Source organism: Bolinopsis microptera, chromosome 13, assembly GCF_026151205.1.
Source record: "Bolinopsis microptera isolate Bmic1 chromosome 13, MBARI_Bmic_1.0, whole genome shotgun sequence".
In the NCBI taxonomy this organism is placed as follows: Eukaryota; Metazoa; Ctenophora; class Tentaculata; order Lobata; family Bolinopsidae; genus Bolinopsis; species Bolinopsis microptera.
Window position 1 is genome coordinate 8,074,447 of NC_087084.1, and position 20,080 is coordinate 8,094,526.

The 20,080-nt window shown below is 38.2% G+C and overlaps 1 protein-coding gene across 1 annotated transcript; it reads left to right on the plus strand.

Moving 5' to 3' along the window:
* Positions 1-625: 625 nt before the first annotated feature.
* On the plus strand, positions 626-20,070 carry LOC134824964 (LIM homeobox transcription factor 1-alpha-like). The gene is made up of 10 exons (XM_063836995.1): positions 626-961; positions 10,489-10,638; positions 11,045-11,212; positions 11,607-11,693; positions 13,069-13,202; positions 14,572-14,733; positions 16,424-16,545; positions 18,493-18,652; positions 18,874-18,956; positions 19,142-20,070. The coding sequence occupies exons 1-10, from the start codon at positions 741-743 to the stop codon at positions 19,385-19,387; spliced, it is 1,533 nt and encodes a 510-aa protein (XP_063693065.1). The 5' UTR covers positions 626-740; the 3' UTR covers positions 19,388-20,070.
* The last annotated feature ends 10 nt before the right edge of the window (positions 20,071-20,080 follow it).

Sequence of the window (20,080 nt, forward strand, 5' to 3'; positions counted from 1 at the left end):
GAATTTTGTAAACTAGATGAAACAAGAACGTTTACTTTGACAAGGGTTGAGTAACTAGAACTTAGGTCTCACGCAGGAATAAGGTCTCAAGCAGGCGCGGCTTTTTATTTAAGTTATTTATAAGTATATCACGCGCCTGCGCGAGACCTAAATATTAAACATGTTATAAACATTAAGAGATTAAGCAGTCTAGCAGTATCAGTAATGTAAACATCACTAGGCGGGGCGGGGTACCATGTTCTGGTACCGAGCTAAAACCTCGTACCAGATACGACAAAAATACCCTGATACTATCACTTTTAATTAAGTTTAACCAGTGATGTAATTTTAGACAGAACTAAAAAACTACCTTTTTTAGGGCCTCCGCTTTTTAGGCTAAGCTTCCAGTTGCAGTCCCGCTTATACCCAAAAAACCACATACTGGTTGTGGTATCATTTAGCTAAAGCTAGCCAAATGTCAAACAAATTTTACTTCTGCACCTTTTTTGCATTAGTTATTATGGCTTCAACATGATATGAAGGTTTGGGCGGAACCATGACTTGAACTATTGTCTCACATAATTGTTTTAATTACCATTTACCACTCCTTCTTAACAACATCCTCGTGCTGAAAAGAAAACAAGACGGTGACTTTGGTAATTTTAGATTTGGCGTAAGATATTACCTTATATTAATATACTGTCAAGTAACGGTACGTGCTACTGGGTTTCGTAATCACTAATAACTTATCTAGTTAGTCTATGCCGCCGCCCCTGTCCCACTGCAATATATTTTTTATTGTTTTATTTTTAAACTTTGGGAATCATTTGCAGGTTTCTTTCTTTTTCTTTTGCTGGAGATCTGCAGGAGACATGATCATGAATTTTTTGACGAGTTTGCACGATGGTATGACGGAGAGCTGTAAGAGGAAGTTCCCGGATTTCAGAGCCTACAACAGCAGTTTTGTCCAGAGAGATTTAAGGTAAGAGTTTAGGTTTTGAGTTTCATTATTTTATAAGATTTTAGTATACATTATTGTATATTATACATTATAACACCCACTTAACTAGTCCCACTTGTTAATTAACTACATAATCCGGTGTGTACTGAGCTACTAATTATCGGCTTGAAACTCCAGGCCGAATGAACGACATAAATCGGGAACCAGTCGACATATTCTGATTTCTGTAGTCCGAACTTATCTGTTATATTAATATAGTAGTAATATAGTGTGTAGATTTAAAATAGGAAATTGAGATCCCTTCAAAATGGAAACCCCCTTTTATGATCATTTTTATGAGTATTTTGATTGGGAATCAGTGCAGAACTGTGCCGATCTCAAATACCAACAATTGTTAATCTGTTTATTTTTTATAGTTGCAGTTATACTAAATTTGAGAATTTGAAATTGTATTCTCACGTACAAGTACAACCTACACTTGTTCCAGAACTTGTCTTACTACGTTTGACCTGTCGCACACGGAGCAGCTATTATTTTATCGGGTACCTCCACGGGAGACAATCATGTATTGTGTCCGTTCGTTTAGATGCCCACATCCAGAAACACGCCATCTTGCCAGGCAGCCTGGGAGGAAATTTTTTTTGGGAGGAAAAAAACGAGAGGAAAAAGAGGAAATTTTTGAGAAGTTACTCCTAAATTTTGAAATATTTTTTTGGAATAAAGACAAATTAATTGAGGAAATTTTTGAAGAAAATGTTTCGATTGTATAAAAATGGGAAAAATCAAAGAGGAACATCCTGTCAGTTTTGGAACACAGTGAAATATTCTGATTGGATAATGCAGATTGCTGTTGTGAAGTTACCAAATTTACGTGAGTACTTGATTCTTTTCAATCCCAGTTTATTGCTGTCCTACAAATTTCTTTAATGCCAAATTTCGTCTAAAACACCCTATTTCGCAAAAATTTGCGCCCTCCTAGCCCCCGCTAAGGGGCTCCGCCCTGGACCCCGCTGGGGGCTGCGCCCCCAGACCCCTGCCACAGCTTGCTCGCTGTGCAGCTGGAAGTGGATTGGACGCGTCGGCTCGCTTCGCTCGCCGACAGCCCCCCAAAAGAAAAATCCGAGCGAAACGAGCGGGCCACAGAAAAAAAGGCAAACTTGCGAGCGAAGCGAGTGGGCCACAGAATTTAGAAAAAACGCATCTGGGAGGAAATATGAAACTTTCTGGATGTGGGTTTAGATGAACGGTTTTGGTAACTTCTGTTAGTTATGTGCCTCGCCGGGCTAAAGTAGTGGATGACCTTGCTGTACGGCAAGTTAAACAAGGATCTGAAACTACTAGGTTCCGTACAGACTCAACTCTGCACCCGTGTCAATATGTTCATTATATGCAAGCCTCTTGATTTATAAGTGTTTTTCATCTGTTTCTGATGATCTTGGAGGACTTCGCCGCGCCGCGCGAACTAACATTCTTGCTTCGCATCGACGATCGTTGCTCTGCTTCGCAGAGCAACGATCTCGACGGATTGACATCGTCAATCAACTGATGATCATAACGAGATTGTTTTGGCCTATAATAATAATACTTAAAAAAAGAAGATTTTCCTTGTGTTTGAAATGCCATTGCCTATTCTGCTAGTGCTACACAGTGACCGATCTCACAATTATAAGCTTACAAGTTGTTTTATAGCTGTCAAGATTCAATGTTGAAGATGGAACGTTCTTGAATTTAAATCTAGTTCTGCTATATAATAAAATATATATAATCTAGATGCTTCAGCTTGTAGGGGTTCTTAAAATCTATCACTGGTCATACTCTGTACTATCAGCAAACTTCTGTATTATATTCCAGAAAAAATGGTATAAACCTTAATGGTTAGGTCGATTTCTTGGAATCTCACAGGAATCGGTAACGATTCCTGTGATTAAGCTAGGATTTCCGAAAAAGTCCGTCTGGTCTTTATGAAAGTCTTTAGTCTGATAACTTAACCTAACTCTTAATTTCACATAAAAAGTTAAACACTTCATTTGTCGTTTATACGATTCCTTACCGACCTTCACGAAACTAAAACGAGGGATACTGGCATTCAATGATGCGTTTTATAGTTATATATTTATATGTACATAGTTGTGAGTTGGATGCTGACATGACTCGAAAGATTATTCTGAAGGACGTACTAAATTATTTTATACTAAGAAATTTTTAGTTCAGTGAAATAACACATTATTATGATTTGGGGAGTTCATGGCTATTTGACAATCATTCTGGTGGATGGAGGTTGGAGATATCTATCTTATTATAACCTAGTATTCGTTCGTATTAGTCCACAGTTTCAAATACAGTATCTCGATTTACAGCCATCCTTCATAATTCGAACAATCAAATCCCCGATTTACCGCGGCTCTTTTCTCTCCAACTCTTTGCAACTTCCGACCTCTCCCGACCTAGGCCTCTGAATAATAAGCTAACTTAAAAGATACACCTATTATATACTGTGTATGAATTCAATAAAATAATTATCACTTTTGTATCCTTGTATCCTTGTATCCTTGTATCCTACTGTTATAGTGACTGTAACATGTTTACCCCTCCCAATGAACTGCTCCCCGCCTGTAGCAGTACACCAATTGTTTGACGGATTGTTTGACGGACTGCAAACACAGGACCCTCTCTCTCTCTCTGATCTCTCTCTTCGAGCAGCCGGATGTCAATTTGCCTGCAGGATAAAAACAACGTATTTGTCTGCTCTGCTCTGTTTCCATGGCCACCACGTGATCACATATTTTCTCACTGCTACTTTCATATGACGGACACTTCCTCCAATGGTGCGAAATCTTTATGTCACGTGACATCACTTACAAAGTCACGTGGTTATTCCAATAGAGGGGTGTAGTGCTGGTCGAGGCGTCTCGAGAAGGAAAACGGTCTGGATTCAGTCCTCCGGAACTCCTAACAATGCACGATTTGTTGAGCCGCGCGCACGTGCACTGCATGGGAAGTTTCCCAGGTCACGTGACGTATTGAAACGCACGTGATCTGCGTCACATGGGATTTGTACTCGTTTACCTGCCGTAATATTCGGTACTTGAGGCCCAATAAAGTGTTAAACGATCGTTATCTAGTTGGTTCGTTGCTCGAAGAGAATTTATTAAGGGCTTATTGGGAATTTTGTGCCGATTTTCTGGTTTCCTCCTTCGCAGACCTTCACTCTCAGTTTAGACACAGTTCATTTGTTCAAGCACATTCCTCCTTGATACTACCAGAAACAGTGGCCGATATCTGACTCCATACTATGCACCCACCCCTACTTATAGTTATACCCTTTAATATTCATGATTCGTCACAATCACACGTGTTTTAATCGATGTCGTGTCTTTGTATTCGGCAGAGAATCGGTTTATCTTCATTATCATAACCGCCTCTAAGTTGGTAGATTCTCTGTAGTTAGGGGGCAAGTTGTTACATTGTACATCGGCTCCGCATACCTAACTCAACCTGTACGTCATATTTTTTGATAGTCACTCTTTTGTGGTATTATAATTTCCTCAATTTTACGTTTGTCTCTACGTTTATTGGAACGTCTAACCCACAGTCACAACATATTACAAACTATTTTGGACCTATAAAGCAACTTTGTTACTATAGTTTTAGTAAAATGAACGCATGTCGCGACCAGCAGACCGTACTTATAAAAAAGTAGTATAGACCAGTAGTTCACTTTTGAGCAGCTCCAAACCGTTTAAAATAAAACACCACCCGACAGCAAAACTGTTTATGATCCTCCTAGGTGAAACATCTCAAAGATTATTTAAACAAAACCGTTTATAACTAAATCTGAAAGAATCTATAGCATATAGCATTAGCATTAAAATCAAATTTGTGCACAGCTCAAATTTACTCAAATTGTCGGGGAAAAAGCACGATATTAGACCAAATTTTTGTCTTTTAGGGTCGATCTCACGCCGGCGTACGCCGCCGCCGGTAGGTTTCGGGTCCACGCCGCCGCCGCCGGGTTTAGCCACGGCAGACAATTAGCCTGATCTATAAGTATAGGCTAGCCATAGGTAGTATTACTATTAGTATTACTATTAGTATTACTATTAGTATTACTATTAGTACCCACTACCCTGGCGTGATATACCGACCACTCACAGTGACTTGCAATATAATTGAATGACCACTAGAAGCGATCATCCCGGATCGATAATCTTGGTCAATTTTTACAAACCTCCAGAATTAGAATGACCTCATGACCATGTGTCACCCCTCTCGAGTTTTGTATAAATACTGCTTTAAACAGCTATAAAAATGATACAGTGAACAAACGTTAGTTGTTTTACGATGGTATTTAGAGGTTGATTTTAAACTGTTATGAAGGTCCGTTATAGTTTACCTGGGGACCCAAGGCTATACTGTTCAAAAACATTGAGAATAGAGTCAGAAGCGATCATCCCGGATCGATGATCTTGGTCAATTTTTACAAACCTTCAGAATTAGAATGACCTCATGTGTCTCCCCTCTCGAGTTTTGTATAAATATTGCTTTAAAATTAAACAGCTATAAAAATGATATAGTGGACAAACGTTAGTTGTTTTACGATGGTATTTAGAGGTTGATTTTAAACTGTTATGAAGGTCCGTTATAGTTTACATGGGGATCACCCAAGGCTATAATGTTCATAAACATAGAGTCTAGAGAATAGAGATTCGGCGGAATGACAAGCTGAGCGCCGCCCCGTAATTTATAGTTTATCCAAGATATTCACTATTACCATTACTACTTGACGGCTGGAGTCAAGTATACTATCAGTATGTGCACTAGTTACTTATAGTTATAGTTAGCTTCGATAACGTCTGACCTCTCAGATCAACAGTTAGGGGAAGTGGAACGTTAACTTTAAATAGTTAAGAACGCATAATTTTGTGATTGCTACAAGGTTTTTGGACTGGGAATGTTCAGTTTATAATTATAGTAGTCTATCACTTGGACAGTCTTACTAGTCTTCGTCCTTTTTAGTTTTTTCTTCTTTTTTTTGTCTTGTTCAGGGAGCAGGCTTGCCACATAGGTCCGGGAGTTCCAAACGTTTCGGTTTAGGCAGGGTGCTAGGTTGTGGTACACACTCAACTAGGTAGTGTGAGAGAGATGTTATCAGATTCAGAGTGTGAGGCGGTGTGAGCCACTGCCTGACTAACCTGTGGATAGAGTTCGCTAGACTCTTAGTACTTTAGTAGTAAAACAAACTACAGGTCTGACATATGAGGATTTGTAAGTATGAGACATTATTTTATTTGCAACTATTTTAAAAGTAAAACGTCTGACTTCATACATCAACAATTAGGGAAGGTTAAGCGGTAATTCAGAACGTTCACTTAAAATTCGAGTCTAAATTTAATTTAACGACCGTTTTTAATTTTACAGCCGCGTTTTTAGCTCAGTTAAACTAGTTTACAGATGGAGAGCATGTTTTTACTGTAGTCCTTGTAGCGAGTCCTTTTAGTAGTAGTAGTCCTTGTAGCGAACTGTACGACCGATCTGAGCGGGGTTGGCGGCATTTAATGAGGTTTAAGAGTTGAGGACTGAGGAGGTTAAGCAGTTTTGTTAACTTCGTTATTTCTTGATCCTTCGTTTGGCTTGGCAGTTTACTCATTACTGAACACGATTTTTTTATTGTTGATAATTTCAAATTTTGGCGTAAATATTTTATGCGGTTTTATCATAATGGGCCTGGGCCCTGAGACAAATCCTAGTACGTTTTTCCCTGTGCATATGAAATTATGCTTCATACCAAAACCGTTAAGTTATGAATATAACTAAACGGTTTTGGTTATGCTCCAAATCGTTTACAATAAAACACCACCCGACAGCAAAACTGTTTATGATCCTCCTAGGTGAAACATCTCAAAGATTATTTAATCAGTTTCGTTAATTTCTTTATTTCTTGATCCTTCGTTTGGCTTCGAATACCTGACCAGTGACCAGAGGCCATATCATTATCACTCAGATTCATGTCCAATGTTATACCAGTACCTTATTATTTATATTTATTACTATTACAGTTTGCCATGCATCATGGTCAACTAAAGTTATAATACTCTTGATATGTTTCTCAAATCCAAAATGAAGCCAGTACTGTAACAGAAATAATTATTGTTAAGATCAAAAGGATCAAAAGCACAAATTAATAATTATAATGTTCTCATGGGCCGGCAAAGGACAAAAATAAGAATACTGGTAAAGTTTTGACACACGCTGCATGTGTATACCTCTAGTTTTCTAAGAAAAGATTAGAGGTATTCAACGTGTAGCAATTAAAGTTGTATGTTTCTGTTGATTTTAATTTGTAGTTCATTCCATTGGTAGACTCAAAATTGATTTATTTATATACTCAATTATACAGTGAATACTTTTTCGCCCAGGGCAACAAATATTGGGAAAATATTTGCAGGTACGGAATTTTTATTCATTCCTGCTCTATGATGCTCTATGGCAATGACATCAAAGTTCATTGTAAATAAAACTTTTCGAAATGCCAAGGAGAATTTTAGCTGAACCTAAACCATAAAATATGACCGGCAAAAAATGTAACCGTGAATCAATTTTAACGTGTAAACGGACGATGAGTCTGAGTCATCATTCAATGAGCTTCCAATAACGAACTGACATATATTTGTTAATTTTCGCTGCTTTTTTGTAATATTTCTTGATCACATTTTAAGACTATAAAACTAAAAGTAGAATAAAGCAAAGTTGACTCAATCATTATTCGAAAGTCGAAATGTTTAAGAACGAATTATTTTTTAAATAGGTCAAAATCATTTCACAATTGACAATAAACTGCGTTATCAGCTATTTTTCAAGTAACTGCAGTTTATTAATACTAAATAATCACTGCCAGTACCACTGCCAGTACTTGCGATTCATTTCCGCTAAACTTAATCTGTCAAAATGTTAAATCAAAATGTATGTTAACTAACTTCCTGCCTCAGACATACTCGTCATACTTCGTGTCATCAGGACTTTTTGACATCATCATTGCGACGAAAATACCGAGAATGTTTTGACACACCATTTATAACTTCGATTCCAAAAAACCCTCGCACTTTAAGCTAACTATTCACATTTTCTCTTCATCTCAGAGCAATCAACTCTCCACTCACGGACCTACTCAATAAAATGGTCAGTGAAAATATAAATACTGGTAGTTAACTCTAGCTCGTTGGACACAGAATTCGCTCGCCCTCTCCAGCTCCATCTCTCCCTCTCTTGCCCGCCATGACACCCACTTAGCTTTTAGCGGTTGCTTGGCAACGCATGAGCAACACGCGCAGAGCTGACACAGATCACGTGACTATCCCAGCACGCGAATCTCCCTTCAACTGTGGACAGGTTAAAAGCTTCTCAGATGATTTGTCACAAAGCCCCTATTACGAGTCCCGTGGGCGCTTTTCCCCTCTCTGATTGGTCAGTTGGGTGGGAGCTGTGCTCTGATTGGTTGGTGTGAGTCAGTGACACTGCTGGGTTGTCGACTCAAAAACCTTTTGGACAGGTTTCCTGAAACTCAAATCCGTCACGCAGATTTTAGAGCCGTTATGTTAGCCACAAATTTTGGTGAATCTCATTTTTTGAGGTAAATTTGTTACTGACTCCCCCTGCTTATGGGGTAGTTGTAGTAGCAGTGTAGGGTTATTTTTCGAAACAAATTTTTTGATAGTCCTTGTAAAATTTCGTTGGTATCAAGACCTTACAATGGCTAGTCCAGGTTTACCATTTACATGACATTCAGAACTTGTTTTTGTCACTATATCAGGTTGATTTGTCGTTGATGTTACTTACAGAACATACCGAAGATTCTTTAACAGTTTAACGTTCTTGGACCAAAATATACATTCTATAGCATAGATTCTGAGACCATAAGGCATACATTATTAGTATACATTCTGAGACCAAGACATACATTCTTAGCATACATTCTGAAACCACGGGTGTCACTGATACGATGAAGACACATCTTTAAAGCTTAAGCCAACTCCAAACGAAAACTTTGAGTACCAAAAAAGTTAACCGTTTACCGTTAACTCTGCAAGGACTTAATAATTACCCAGTTTACAGTTAAATAATCTCGGTGCAATTTCTGGTTCAGGGTTCCCACCTATAACCTATGTCACCTTGACCTATGTTGAGATTCGTTAAGATTTAACAGGGCCATCACATTGTGTGACCACCCCACAGAGAGGAGATCTCTCTGTCATTCCTCCAGCAACCTCCTCTACCTCTTTCTAAACACTAATTCCAAAGAAATAGCTTAACTCTCCAAGATTCTCAGATGCTTCACTATTCAGTTCAGTTCAATCTACTTGCTCGGCAGCCACGCAGCGCATCTCGTTGTCGTAACGTATTATTTTGCGTTTTTATTTTTAACAGCTCAAAAATTTAATCATACTTACAGGAAGATTACTATTCCCGTATATCCTTATTTGGGGACCCCAGGCTATTATAATGTTCATAAACACCGAATAGAGATTCGGCAGAATGACCGACTGAGCGGCGCCCAGTTAGTTTATCCATCCTATCTTCCCAACAGCTTGCATAGCTCTCCGTCTACAACATTGTAATGACTATAGTTGCACGTGACCATGATTACAAGTCACCAGAGTTCTGCATAGTGTATAGTCACGTGACCATGATTACAAGTCACCAGAGGTCTGCAGAGTGCATAGTCACGTGACTATGGTTACACTGTTACAAGTTACCAGAGTTCTGCAGAGTGCATAGACCATGATTACAAGTCACCAGAATTCTGCAGAGTGCATAGTCACGTGACCATGGTAACAAGTCACCAGAGTTCTGCATAGTGTATAGTCACGTGACCATGGTTACAAGTCACCAGAGTTCTGCAGAGTGCATAGTCACGTGACCGGAAAGTGCTTATTTCCCGTCACATTGCCAGACACTGAGAGACGGTCTTTACCGTAAAGAAGAAATACGGAAAAATGTGTACCTCAGTTCATCTTTTATAGATTGTAACTCTTATACAGACTTCTCTCCACGATATAATGTTCAACATTTTTCTCTTATCCTTTATCACTTCTGGTGACTGGTTTAGTTCTACAATTTATAGCAACTAGATACTGATTCTAGATGTTCTAGTTGCTATAAATGGTATAGCCTATTGGGTATTACGTTTAAGAAATCCCTTCCTTCATTTCCCCCGATGTGACTAAATAACCGCTTAATCATGATCAAACATTTTTATATACTTTTCGGCAATTAGAATTAAATCGTAATTTTGAGTGAGCTCGAATAATCCTACAAGAAATTTGCTGGGTTTTAAACTATTAGACTTTAGAGAAAATTTTCCTCGATGTCGTATACCTAAGCGATTTTGTTTATTGCAGGCGGTTGTTGACTGTAATAAGTCTTTGGTTAAATCTACGTTCAGGTTACCGTTAAATTACATTTCATCAAACTAAATTTATAATGATGATAAGGCGTCATAATTAATACCAGACTCTGAATTACAATTTCAATAACGTTTCTCACTCCCAAAGGACCATGGTGGAGAGCTCATCAGTTCACTCTACAGTAAAAGAAGAGTCAGACCAAGTCCCTAGACCCCTTCTAGATCACGTGCCAAGACCTTTAGATCACGTGCCAAGACCTTTAGATCACGTGCCAAGACCTTTAGATCACGTGCCAAGGTTTGTTATTTTATTACATGCCAAGGTTTGTTATTTTATTACATGCCAAGGTTTGTTATTTTATTACATGCCAAGGTTTTTATTTTATGACGTGCCGAGGTTTGTTATTTTATTACATGCCAAGGTTTGTTATTTTATTACATGCCAAGGTTTTTATTTTATGACGTGCCGAGGTTTGTTATTTTATGACGTGCCGAGGTTTGTTATTTTATTACATGCCAAGGTTTTTATTTTATCACGTGCCAAGACCTTTAGATTACGTGCCAAGGTTTGTTATTTTACCTTATTAACAAAATGATGATTGAAATACTCGAAAAATAATAAAAATTCCTAATGCGGAAACAGAAAATTCACGATCTAGAAGCTTTAAAAAACCCAACTTTTTCCACTAACCCTTTCCCCTCAGCCCGCTAGACCACGTGTCAAGACCACTGGTATGCAAGGCTACAGACCTTGTAATGTGCAATGTTCCTCCAACTACCAAGTCCCCTGTCTGTACCGCTTGTAGGCTACCGATTGAAGAGAGTTTGTTGATGAAAGTGAACGATGTGTTCTGGCACGAACAGTGCCTCAGGTAATGATTTGTAATTACTTGGTAATTGATAATTGGCAATTAATTGATAATTGGTTATTGATTAGTAATTAATAATTGGTAATTAATTATAATTGGCAATCATGTAATACGAATGGTGTCGATTGTATAAAATTAACTTGATATAGTCGTGTTATTTATTATTCATCCAATAGCTGTCTCGGAAAAATCGCCTTATTATAAGCTTATAATGTGATTGATGATGGTATGATTTTGGGGACTACATTACATATTATATTCCTTTGTATTGTCCTCAATCAACTAATTAGCAATTAATTTAAAACAATGTGACTAATTAGTAATTAATTTTAAACTAATTAGTAATTAATTTTAAACTAATTAGTAATTAGTTTTAAACTATAAGATAATCTTGCAGGTGCTGCCTGTGTAACGTTCCGCTGAGTGACTCATGCTTCTTCGATAAAAACCAGAGACTATACTGCAAAGCTGACCATTACCAGAGGTAAGTTAAACTGCCAATCCTTGTTTGTTATGCTCTCTCTCTCTCTCTCTCTCTCTCTCTCTCTCTCTCTCTCTCTCTCTCTCTCTCTCTCTCTCTCTCTCTCTCTCTCCTCTCTCTCTCTCTCTCTCTCTCTCTCTCTCTCTCTCTCTCTCTCTCTCTCTCTCTCTCTCTCTCTCTCTCTCTCTCTCTCTCTCTCCCTCTCTCTCTATCTCTCTCTCTCTCTCTCTCTCTCTCTCTCTCTCTCTCTCTCTCTCTCTCTCTCTGTCTCTCTCTCTCTCTCTCTCTCTCTCTCTCTCTCTCTCTCTCTCTCTCTCTCTCTCTCTCTCTCTCTCTCTCTCTCTCTCTCTCTCTCTCTCTCTCTCTCTCTCTCTCTCGCTCTCTCTCAATCCTTGTTTGTTATGCTCTCCCTCTCTCTCTCTCTCTCTCTCTCTCTCTCTCTCTCTCTCTCTCTCTCTCTCTCTCTCTCTCTCTCTCTCTCTCTCTCTCTCTCTCTCCCTCCCTCTCTCTCTCTCTCTCTCTCTCTCTCTCTCTCTCTCTCTCTCTCTCTCTCTCTCTCTCTCTCTCTCTCTCTCTCTCTCCCTCTCCCTCTCTCTCTCTCTCTCTCTCTCTCTCTCTCTCTCTCTCTCTCTCTCTCTCTCTCTCTCTCTCTCTCTCGCTCTCTCTCAATCCTTGTTTGTTATGCTCTCCCTCTCTCTCTCTCTCTCTCTCTCTCTCTCTCTCTCTCTCTCTCTCTCTCTCTCTCTCTCTCTCTCTCTCTCTCTCTCTCTCTCTCTCCCTCCCTCTCTCTCTCTCTCTCTCTCTCTCTCTCTCTCTCTCTCTCTCTCTCTCTCTCTCTCTCTCTCTCTCTCTCTCTCTCTCTCTCTCTCTCTCTCTCTCTCTCTCTCCCTCTCCCTCTCTCTCTCTCTCTCTCTCTCTCTCTCTCTCTCTCTCTCTCTCTCTCTCTCTCTCTCTCTCTCTCTCTCTCTCTCTCTCTCTCTCTCTCTCTCTCTCTCTCTCGCTCTCTCTCAATCCTTGTTTGTTATGTACAATCTTAAGTACTTATCAACATCTTGTACTACAATCTTCGCTACAAAATGTCTCATATTTTCATGAGCAACAACTCAGCAAAATGTATATCAATCTCAAGGCTCAATAATGAAAATTCGTTTTTGACATAATATAATATGATGATAAGAACTCTGATTTGAACATCCGTTTAAAACTATTTTCTGCTGTATCATATTGGCGGGATCAACAACTAAGTCTAACACGTGTCCTCTAACAACTAACACGTGATTAACAACTAACACGTGATTAACAACTAACACGTGATTAACAACTAACACGTGATTAACAACTAACACGTGTCCTCTAACAACTAACACGTGTCCCCCAGGATACTAGACGCCAGCACGTGTTGCATGTGTAGTGCGTCTATCAGTGCTAACGACCTGGTGTACAGAGTGCATGGCAGACTGTACCATATCAGATGTTTTACATGCTCTAGATGTAGTTCTTCTCTGAGAAAAGGTTAGTGATTTGTACCTCAACCAAATATAGCGTATCCGCGGTGCAAGGCGCAAGTATTTGTATACTAAGTAGTATTTGTATACTAAGTAAAGGGCTTTAAATGTTTTGTGAATGTTTTTATCACTTGCAATGGCTGGACGAAATTTGAAATATAAAAGAAATGATTGGAATGTCTGATTACTCTGGAATAGCCGATGGCATAAAATAAGCATATCTTATAGTTTTGTCAAAATCTTGGACCACTAAATTGAGCAGTCTTTCGAGAGAACCATTAACAATTGACTTTCTGTGATTTTATACGTCTGTTATTCTATTTAACCCCACTGTATGTATAACAACATAATACCTCACTGCATAACTAAAAGACACCTAAAGTCCTCTCCAGAGTCCCACTAACATCCCACTAACACCCCCTCTAACATCCAACTAAATTCCCACTATCATCCCTCTAACATCCAACTAACATCCAACTAAATTCCCACTAACATCCCTCTAAATTCCCCACTAACTTCCCTCTAACATCCCTCTAAATTCCCCACTAAATTCCCACTAACATCCCTCTAAATTCCCCACTAACTTCCCTCTAACATCCCTCTAAATTCCCCACTAAATTCCCACTAACACCCCTCTAAATTCCCCACTAACTTCCCTCTAACATCCCTCTAAATTCCCCACTAACTTCCCTCTAACATCCCTCTAAATTCCCCACAAACTTCCCTCTAACATCCCTCTAAATTCCCCACTAACTTCCCTCTAACATCCCTCTAAATTCCCCACTAACTTCCCTCTAACATCCCTCTAAATTCCCCACTAACTTCCCTCTAACATCCCTCTAAATTCCCCACTAACTTCCCTCTAACATCCCTCTAACATCCAACTAAATTCCCCACTAACTTCCCTCTAACATCCCTCTAAATTCCCCACTAACTTCCCTCTAACATCCCTCTAAATTCCCCACTAAATTCCCACTAACATCCCTCTAACATCCAACTAAATTCCCACTAACATCCCTCTAAATTCCCCACTAACTTCCCTCTAACATCCCTCTAAATTCCCCACTAAAGTCCCACTAACATCCCTCTAAATTCCCAACCAAAGTTCCTCTAACATCCCTCTAACATCCCTCTAACATCCCTCTAATATCCATCTAAAATCCAACTAAATTCCCACTAACATCCCTCTATAACATCCAACTAAAGTCCCACTAACATCCCTCTAAATTCCCCACTAACTTCCCTCTAACATCCCTCTAAATTCCCCACTAAAGTCACACTAACATCCCTCTAAATTCCCTCTAACGTCCCTCTAACATCCAGTCCCTCTAAAATCCCCACTTAAATCCCCACTAAAATCCCCACTACAACTTCAGGTGACGAGTACGTTTTGCACGGTAACGGAGATTTGGTATGTAAAGGCTGCTCAGACGAGGGGCTACGAGACCATTTCTACCTGGGGGTAGACCCCACTTGTAGGAGGGACAGAAGGGAGGTTAAAAGACCCCGCACTGTACTCTCTAGTGTTCAGCGAAAAGGTGGGTGATATCAAACACAAGGAAATATTTTGCTAGAATAATTGGGATTTTTAAAGGGGAAACGACAATCATCAATCGATTTTTATGTTTTTTTCTTCTTGTCGTCGCAAGTAAAATAAAGAATTAGCATAAATTTCCTTTCTTAACAATAACACTGTATTGAATTTGACTCTGCCGTTTTCTGACAAATGTACTTAAAGACCATTTTTGGAATTCTGACATCTTAAACCCAAATTTCTTTTTTTTGGGTCAAGAACTATCCCTGAAAACCATCCGAAACTGTTAGAACCAATCAATGAATGCCACAAGTTGTCATAACCCTGCCATAGTCAGTTGAAAGTCTGATAGCATATGTTCCGTTTGATTTGACCAAACTAATGCCTTTCATTGCTTTATAAATGTGTCAAAAGTGCTGGAAAACCTCGGATTTTTGTCAGAAAACGGCTGCACTACCCCTGTTAAGATCTTTACGTCTACTTTTTCCCTGCATTATTTCCCATCTAAGGTGTCAAATCTTGCAGAAGCATACTGTACAATGTACGCTTTTGAAACTCAAGAAAGTCCAACCTATTATAATGAATCTAATTTGAATCTAACTTAATTCTAACTTGAATCTAACTTGAATCTAACTTGAATCTAACTTGAATCTAACTTGAATCTAACTTGAATCTAACTTGAATCTAACTTGAATCTAACTTGAATCTAACTTTAATCTAACTTGAATCTAACTTGAATCTAACTTGAATCTAACTTGAATCTAACTTGAATCTAACTTGAATCTAACTCGAATCTAACTTGAATCTAACTTGAATCTAACTTGAATCTAACTTGAATCTAACTCGAATCTAACTTGAATCTAACTTGAATCTAACTTGAATATAACTTGAATCTAACTTGAATCTAACTTGCATCTAACTTGAATATAACTTGAATCTAACTCGAATCTAACTCGAATCTAACTTGAATCTAACTTGAATCTAACTTGAATCTAACTTGAATCTAACTTGAATCTAACTCGAATCTAACTTGAATCTAACTTGAATCTAACTTGAATCTAACTTGAATCCAACTCGAATCTAACTTGAATCTAACTTGAATCTAACTTGAATCTAACTTGAATCTAACTCGAATCTAACTTGAATCTAACTTGAATCTAACTCGAATCTAACTTGAATCTAACTTGAATCTAACTTGAATCTAACTTGAATCTAACTTGAATCTAACTTGAATCTAACTTGAATCTAACTTGAATCTAACTTGAATCTAACTTGAATCTAACTTGAATATAACTCGAATCTAACTCGAATCTAACTCGAATCTAACTTGAATCTAACTTGAATATAACTCGAATCTAACTTGAATCTAACTTGAATATAACTTGAATCTAACTCGAATCTAACTCGAATCTAACTTGAATCTAACTTGAATCTAACTTGAATCTAACTTGAATCTAACTTGAATCTAACTTGAATCTAACTTTAATATAACTTGAATCTAACTCGAATCTAACTTGAATCTAACTTGAATCTAACTTGAATCTAACTTGAATCTAACTTGAATATAACTCGAATCTAACTCGAATCTAACTTGAATCTATCTTGAATCTAACTTGAATCTAACTTGAATCTAACTTGAATCTAACTTGAATCTAACTTGAATCTAACTCGAATCTAACTTGAATATCCACCAGTATTTAAAGAAGCGTTTGACAGAACTCCCCGACCTTGCCGTAAGGAACGCGAGAAACTCTCCTCACAGACTGGTCTCAGCGTCAGAGTCGTGCAAGTCTGGTTCCAGAATCAGAGAGCTAAGGTTGGTTTAGTGATTGTATAACAGCTGGGAACCGTGTTCATTTTCAGAATTGTCTGTCATTTTGATTTGCGAGACGTCGTTTGTTACTATTTAATTCTCTAGCATAATATTAAATTCACAATTTCGCAACCATCAGTTTCCAAACTTTAAAAAAAGGTTGCCTACCAAGTACAAACCAACCAGTTAACAAGTTCAGTGTTTTCTGTCTAGCTCCCTAACCATAGCAACCATAGTAGCAGAGTTTCTCCCTCGCCAAGGAGCTTCTCTAGTTTCTCTTATACCTAACAACCTTCTAACCATTTCAACGTGTTTAACTCTTAATGTTAAGGGATATAGCCAGCATTAGGGGCAGGAAAAGGGTTTGAAAAAGCTTGCACTAGTGTGGTTTCTTCACAGTAGTTATAAGTAAATTATACTTATATATAAGTATAATTTACTTATAACTACTGTATAATATATATATTATATACTTACGTATAGGGGTCCAAAATACCAACAAATTTCTTACGTTATATTGTATATGCGGATGATCCCTAAATCAGTTTCAAGATCCATTCCTGCGACCTGCTCTACCTCTCTAAGCAATCAACCTCTTTCCTAGTTGAACGTGTTAAACTTCAAAGCAACTCTTAACTCTAAAACCACATGAACGTCTCCAATCACCATGGTTACCATAATGGTACGCAGTCTGTCAAGTCTAGTCGGATCTAGACGTGAACTGGTTCTCTGAACAGCTCTTACAGGATTTTAAAAACAGAAACATGAAAAACAGGTGACACGTGACCATTGACCAGGCTATCACGTGACAAGGTAACCAGGTAACAAGGAGTAGGCACGTCTTAAAGTTGACGAGCTGGTTTAAGTTACAGCTAGTGCCTGTGTATAACTATACATCAAGTTTAAAACTTTAAAACCCACGCGACTAGTGATCATGTGACAATGACCCATGTGACCATGTTGAAGAGACTTTGACTATGAGAATTAGAAGTTGCTTCCCAAGACCATTGAAAGAAAAACATCACACGAAGTTTATTTCTATTTAATACTTTAATCTATCATGTCTATAATCTTGACACGTGATCGTGTTGAAGGAACAATAATAGACCTTTACAGCCCAAATTTGTCCGGCCTAGATAAGAAGTCTTCCCGGCCCTAAGTATGGCCATGGCCGAATTTTGTTTTCGTTACACTTACTCTGTTAGAAAATTTCACATGAATCTAAGAAGAGCTGGCTGCTCAAACTCTTTTGATCATGCTTTATAATAAAATGGTGGTTATAATCTTGACATATCGGACCAGTCTAGACTTAGCACGTTTAAATTTGCAGTTAAACGGATTTAATATTGCGGAGAACTGTTTTAAAGAATAAAGGTTAACGACTATCAGGGACAAAAGGAAATCGCGGCATGTACGGAATCGCGATTTTTCCCATTATTTGCGACAGATTTTATGTATAGTTTAATGTATAGTCTGTTAAAAATTTTGGCCAAAATAATCGCGAAATCATTTTGTCCCTGATATGACGACTATACGTGCAGATTTCACACATTGTTACGTAAGCAAGTTTCGGGGAGAGGTTTAAAATAGGTTAAAATAGTTTAATTTCCGTACAATATCAATATTCAATAGCTATGTAATAATAATATGTGTAAAGTGGCTGAGTAGAGGTCTAAAATGACCAAACTCTGGCTTACGTAATATATGAACGATCCTTTATCTTAACTACGTACTAGCCACTCATCTCAGTATATTAACTTTAAGTCTCACCTGTACTATGGATGGTTTCTTATCTGCAATTTAACAGGGAACAAGTTCAACTTGTCGGAATGTTGGTAAAAGCCTAAAAACTGAATATTTAGATAAATATCCTCCAATCTAGTTAAACTATTTAATCTAATTCTAATAAATAACCATGTAATAAAATAATTTAGCGCTAATAATAAACAGGTAAAGAAGCTGGCTCGGAGGAAGATGAATAAGCAGTCAGTAAACTCCGACTCAGACATGGAGGAGAGATGTTTGTACGATAAAACTGGCGAATCAAAAGTGACGTCATCAGTTGAAGGTTACCCAGAGTCAATTACCAGTCCTGCCAGTTGTAGCCTAGGTGAGATTTTAAAGCTTTTCATTTAGAATTATTGAAACAAAGACTTCATCTTTGTGTAGCTAGGACGTGGACTAGCTATAGTATACCTTGTTAAAACGTAGCCATCACATTCCATAACACACAATAAATGAATTTATTTTAGTTGTGAAAATAGTTTAAAGCTGTTTTTAGCCCCAAATTTATTTCATTGCATTATTGACAAATTTGAATTTCACTTTCAGCTGATCAGAGCTACACGAGTTTAGGTTCGCCTGGTGGTATGAAACCTTTCCAAAACTGTCCTTATGTGGATATTCACTCCCAGGTAGATCACTAACCACACTTTTCTTGTAAACCATTAGCAGAATTTGGATCACAATCTGAATCATATCACTATCAGCTTCAGTTCGTCAATTTTTCCTATATAAATATTAAATATTTGCTAATTTGTTCATCGATTATCGCTATCAATATCATTAATAATTTTTAATCCTAATCCAAACATCCCAGATGCCTCAGCCAGACCTAACTCAACCTGACTCTTACCTCCTCCCACCCTCCCCCGACCACTCAAACCAGCCAATCACAGAGCTGTACTCTTCACACGTGACCCAGAGCAGCCAATCAGCATCTAGTAACCTTGGCGACGCGTACAATTCCCCTGGTTTCCAGATGGACTCAATTCAGAAGCTGCACAGTCACTCGCACACATTCAACGGAGGACATTATTATCATAGTGACACTACAGGGATTTAATGGGCCTAAGCCCTAAAGTAATTACTGTTTGGGACTAATGCATAATGGGCCTTATAGGGCCATAACATAACTCACATGGTCGTAATACGACCCCTATAATTTCACCTACCCGTACCGTGTGCTTACGCGTACTATGTGACGCTGTTGTTTGCCGCGGGCCGCCGTATGGCGGTCGTGCGAGAGGGCTTTAATTTTATTGGGTTTATTGACGGATGATACTGATAGTTTTAATTTCTTCGAAACCAGAGGCACTGGCAAGTGCTATGAAGTAGCGGGAGCCGGGTCAGTCCATTAACAAATAACGATGGACAATCTGGTATATAGAGCAATCTGAATCATGTAATTTTAATTTTATGATACGCAGAACTTGGAACTGGTGAAACTGAATTGATTTCCTGTTTGGTTGTTCGCTGTTCATGCAGCTCACGTCATGGAGCTATACACTTAGACTTATTGATCGCAATGCAAGTTTTAGTGTTGAAGTAGAAAATAAGAACCGTTTTGTGCTGTTGTCTATTTAATTAATTTAGTGATTAATTATTTTGATGTTTGTTGGCTGACTACGGAAATTATCAATATGAATACAGCCCTTCCTGACTGAATTTTGTTGATATATTGTTCCGCTAATTGTGTTTTCCAATACTTTGTAATTGTTCTAATATAAATGATTAACGATTATTTCCAAATATTTTG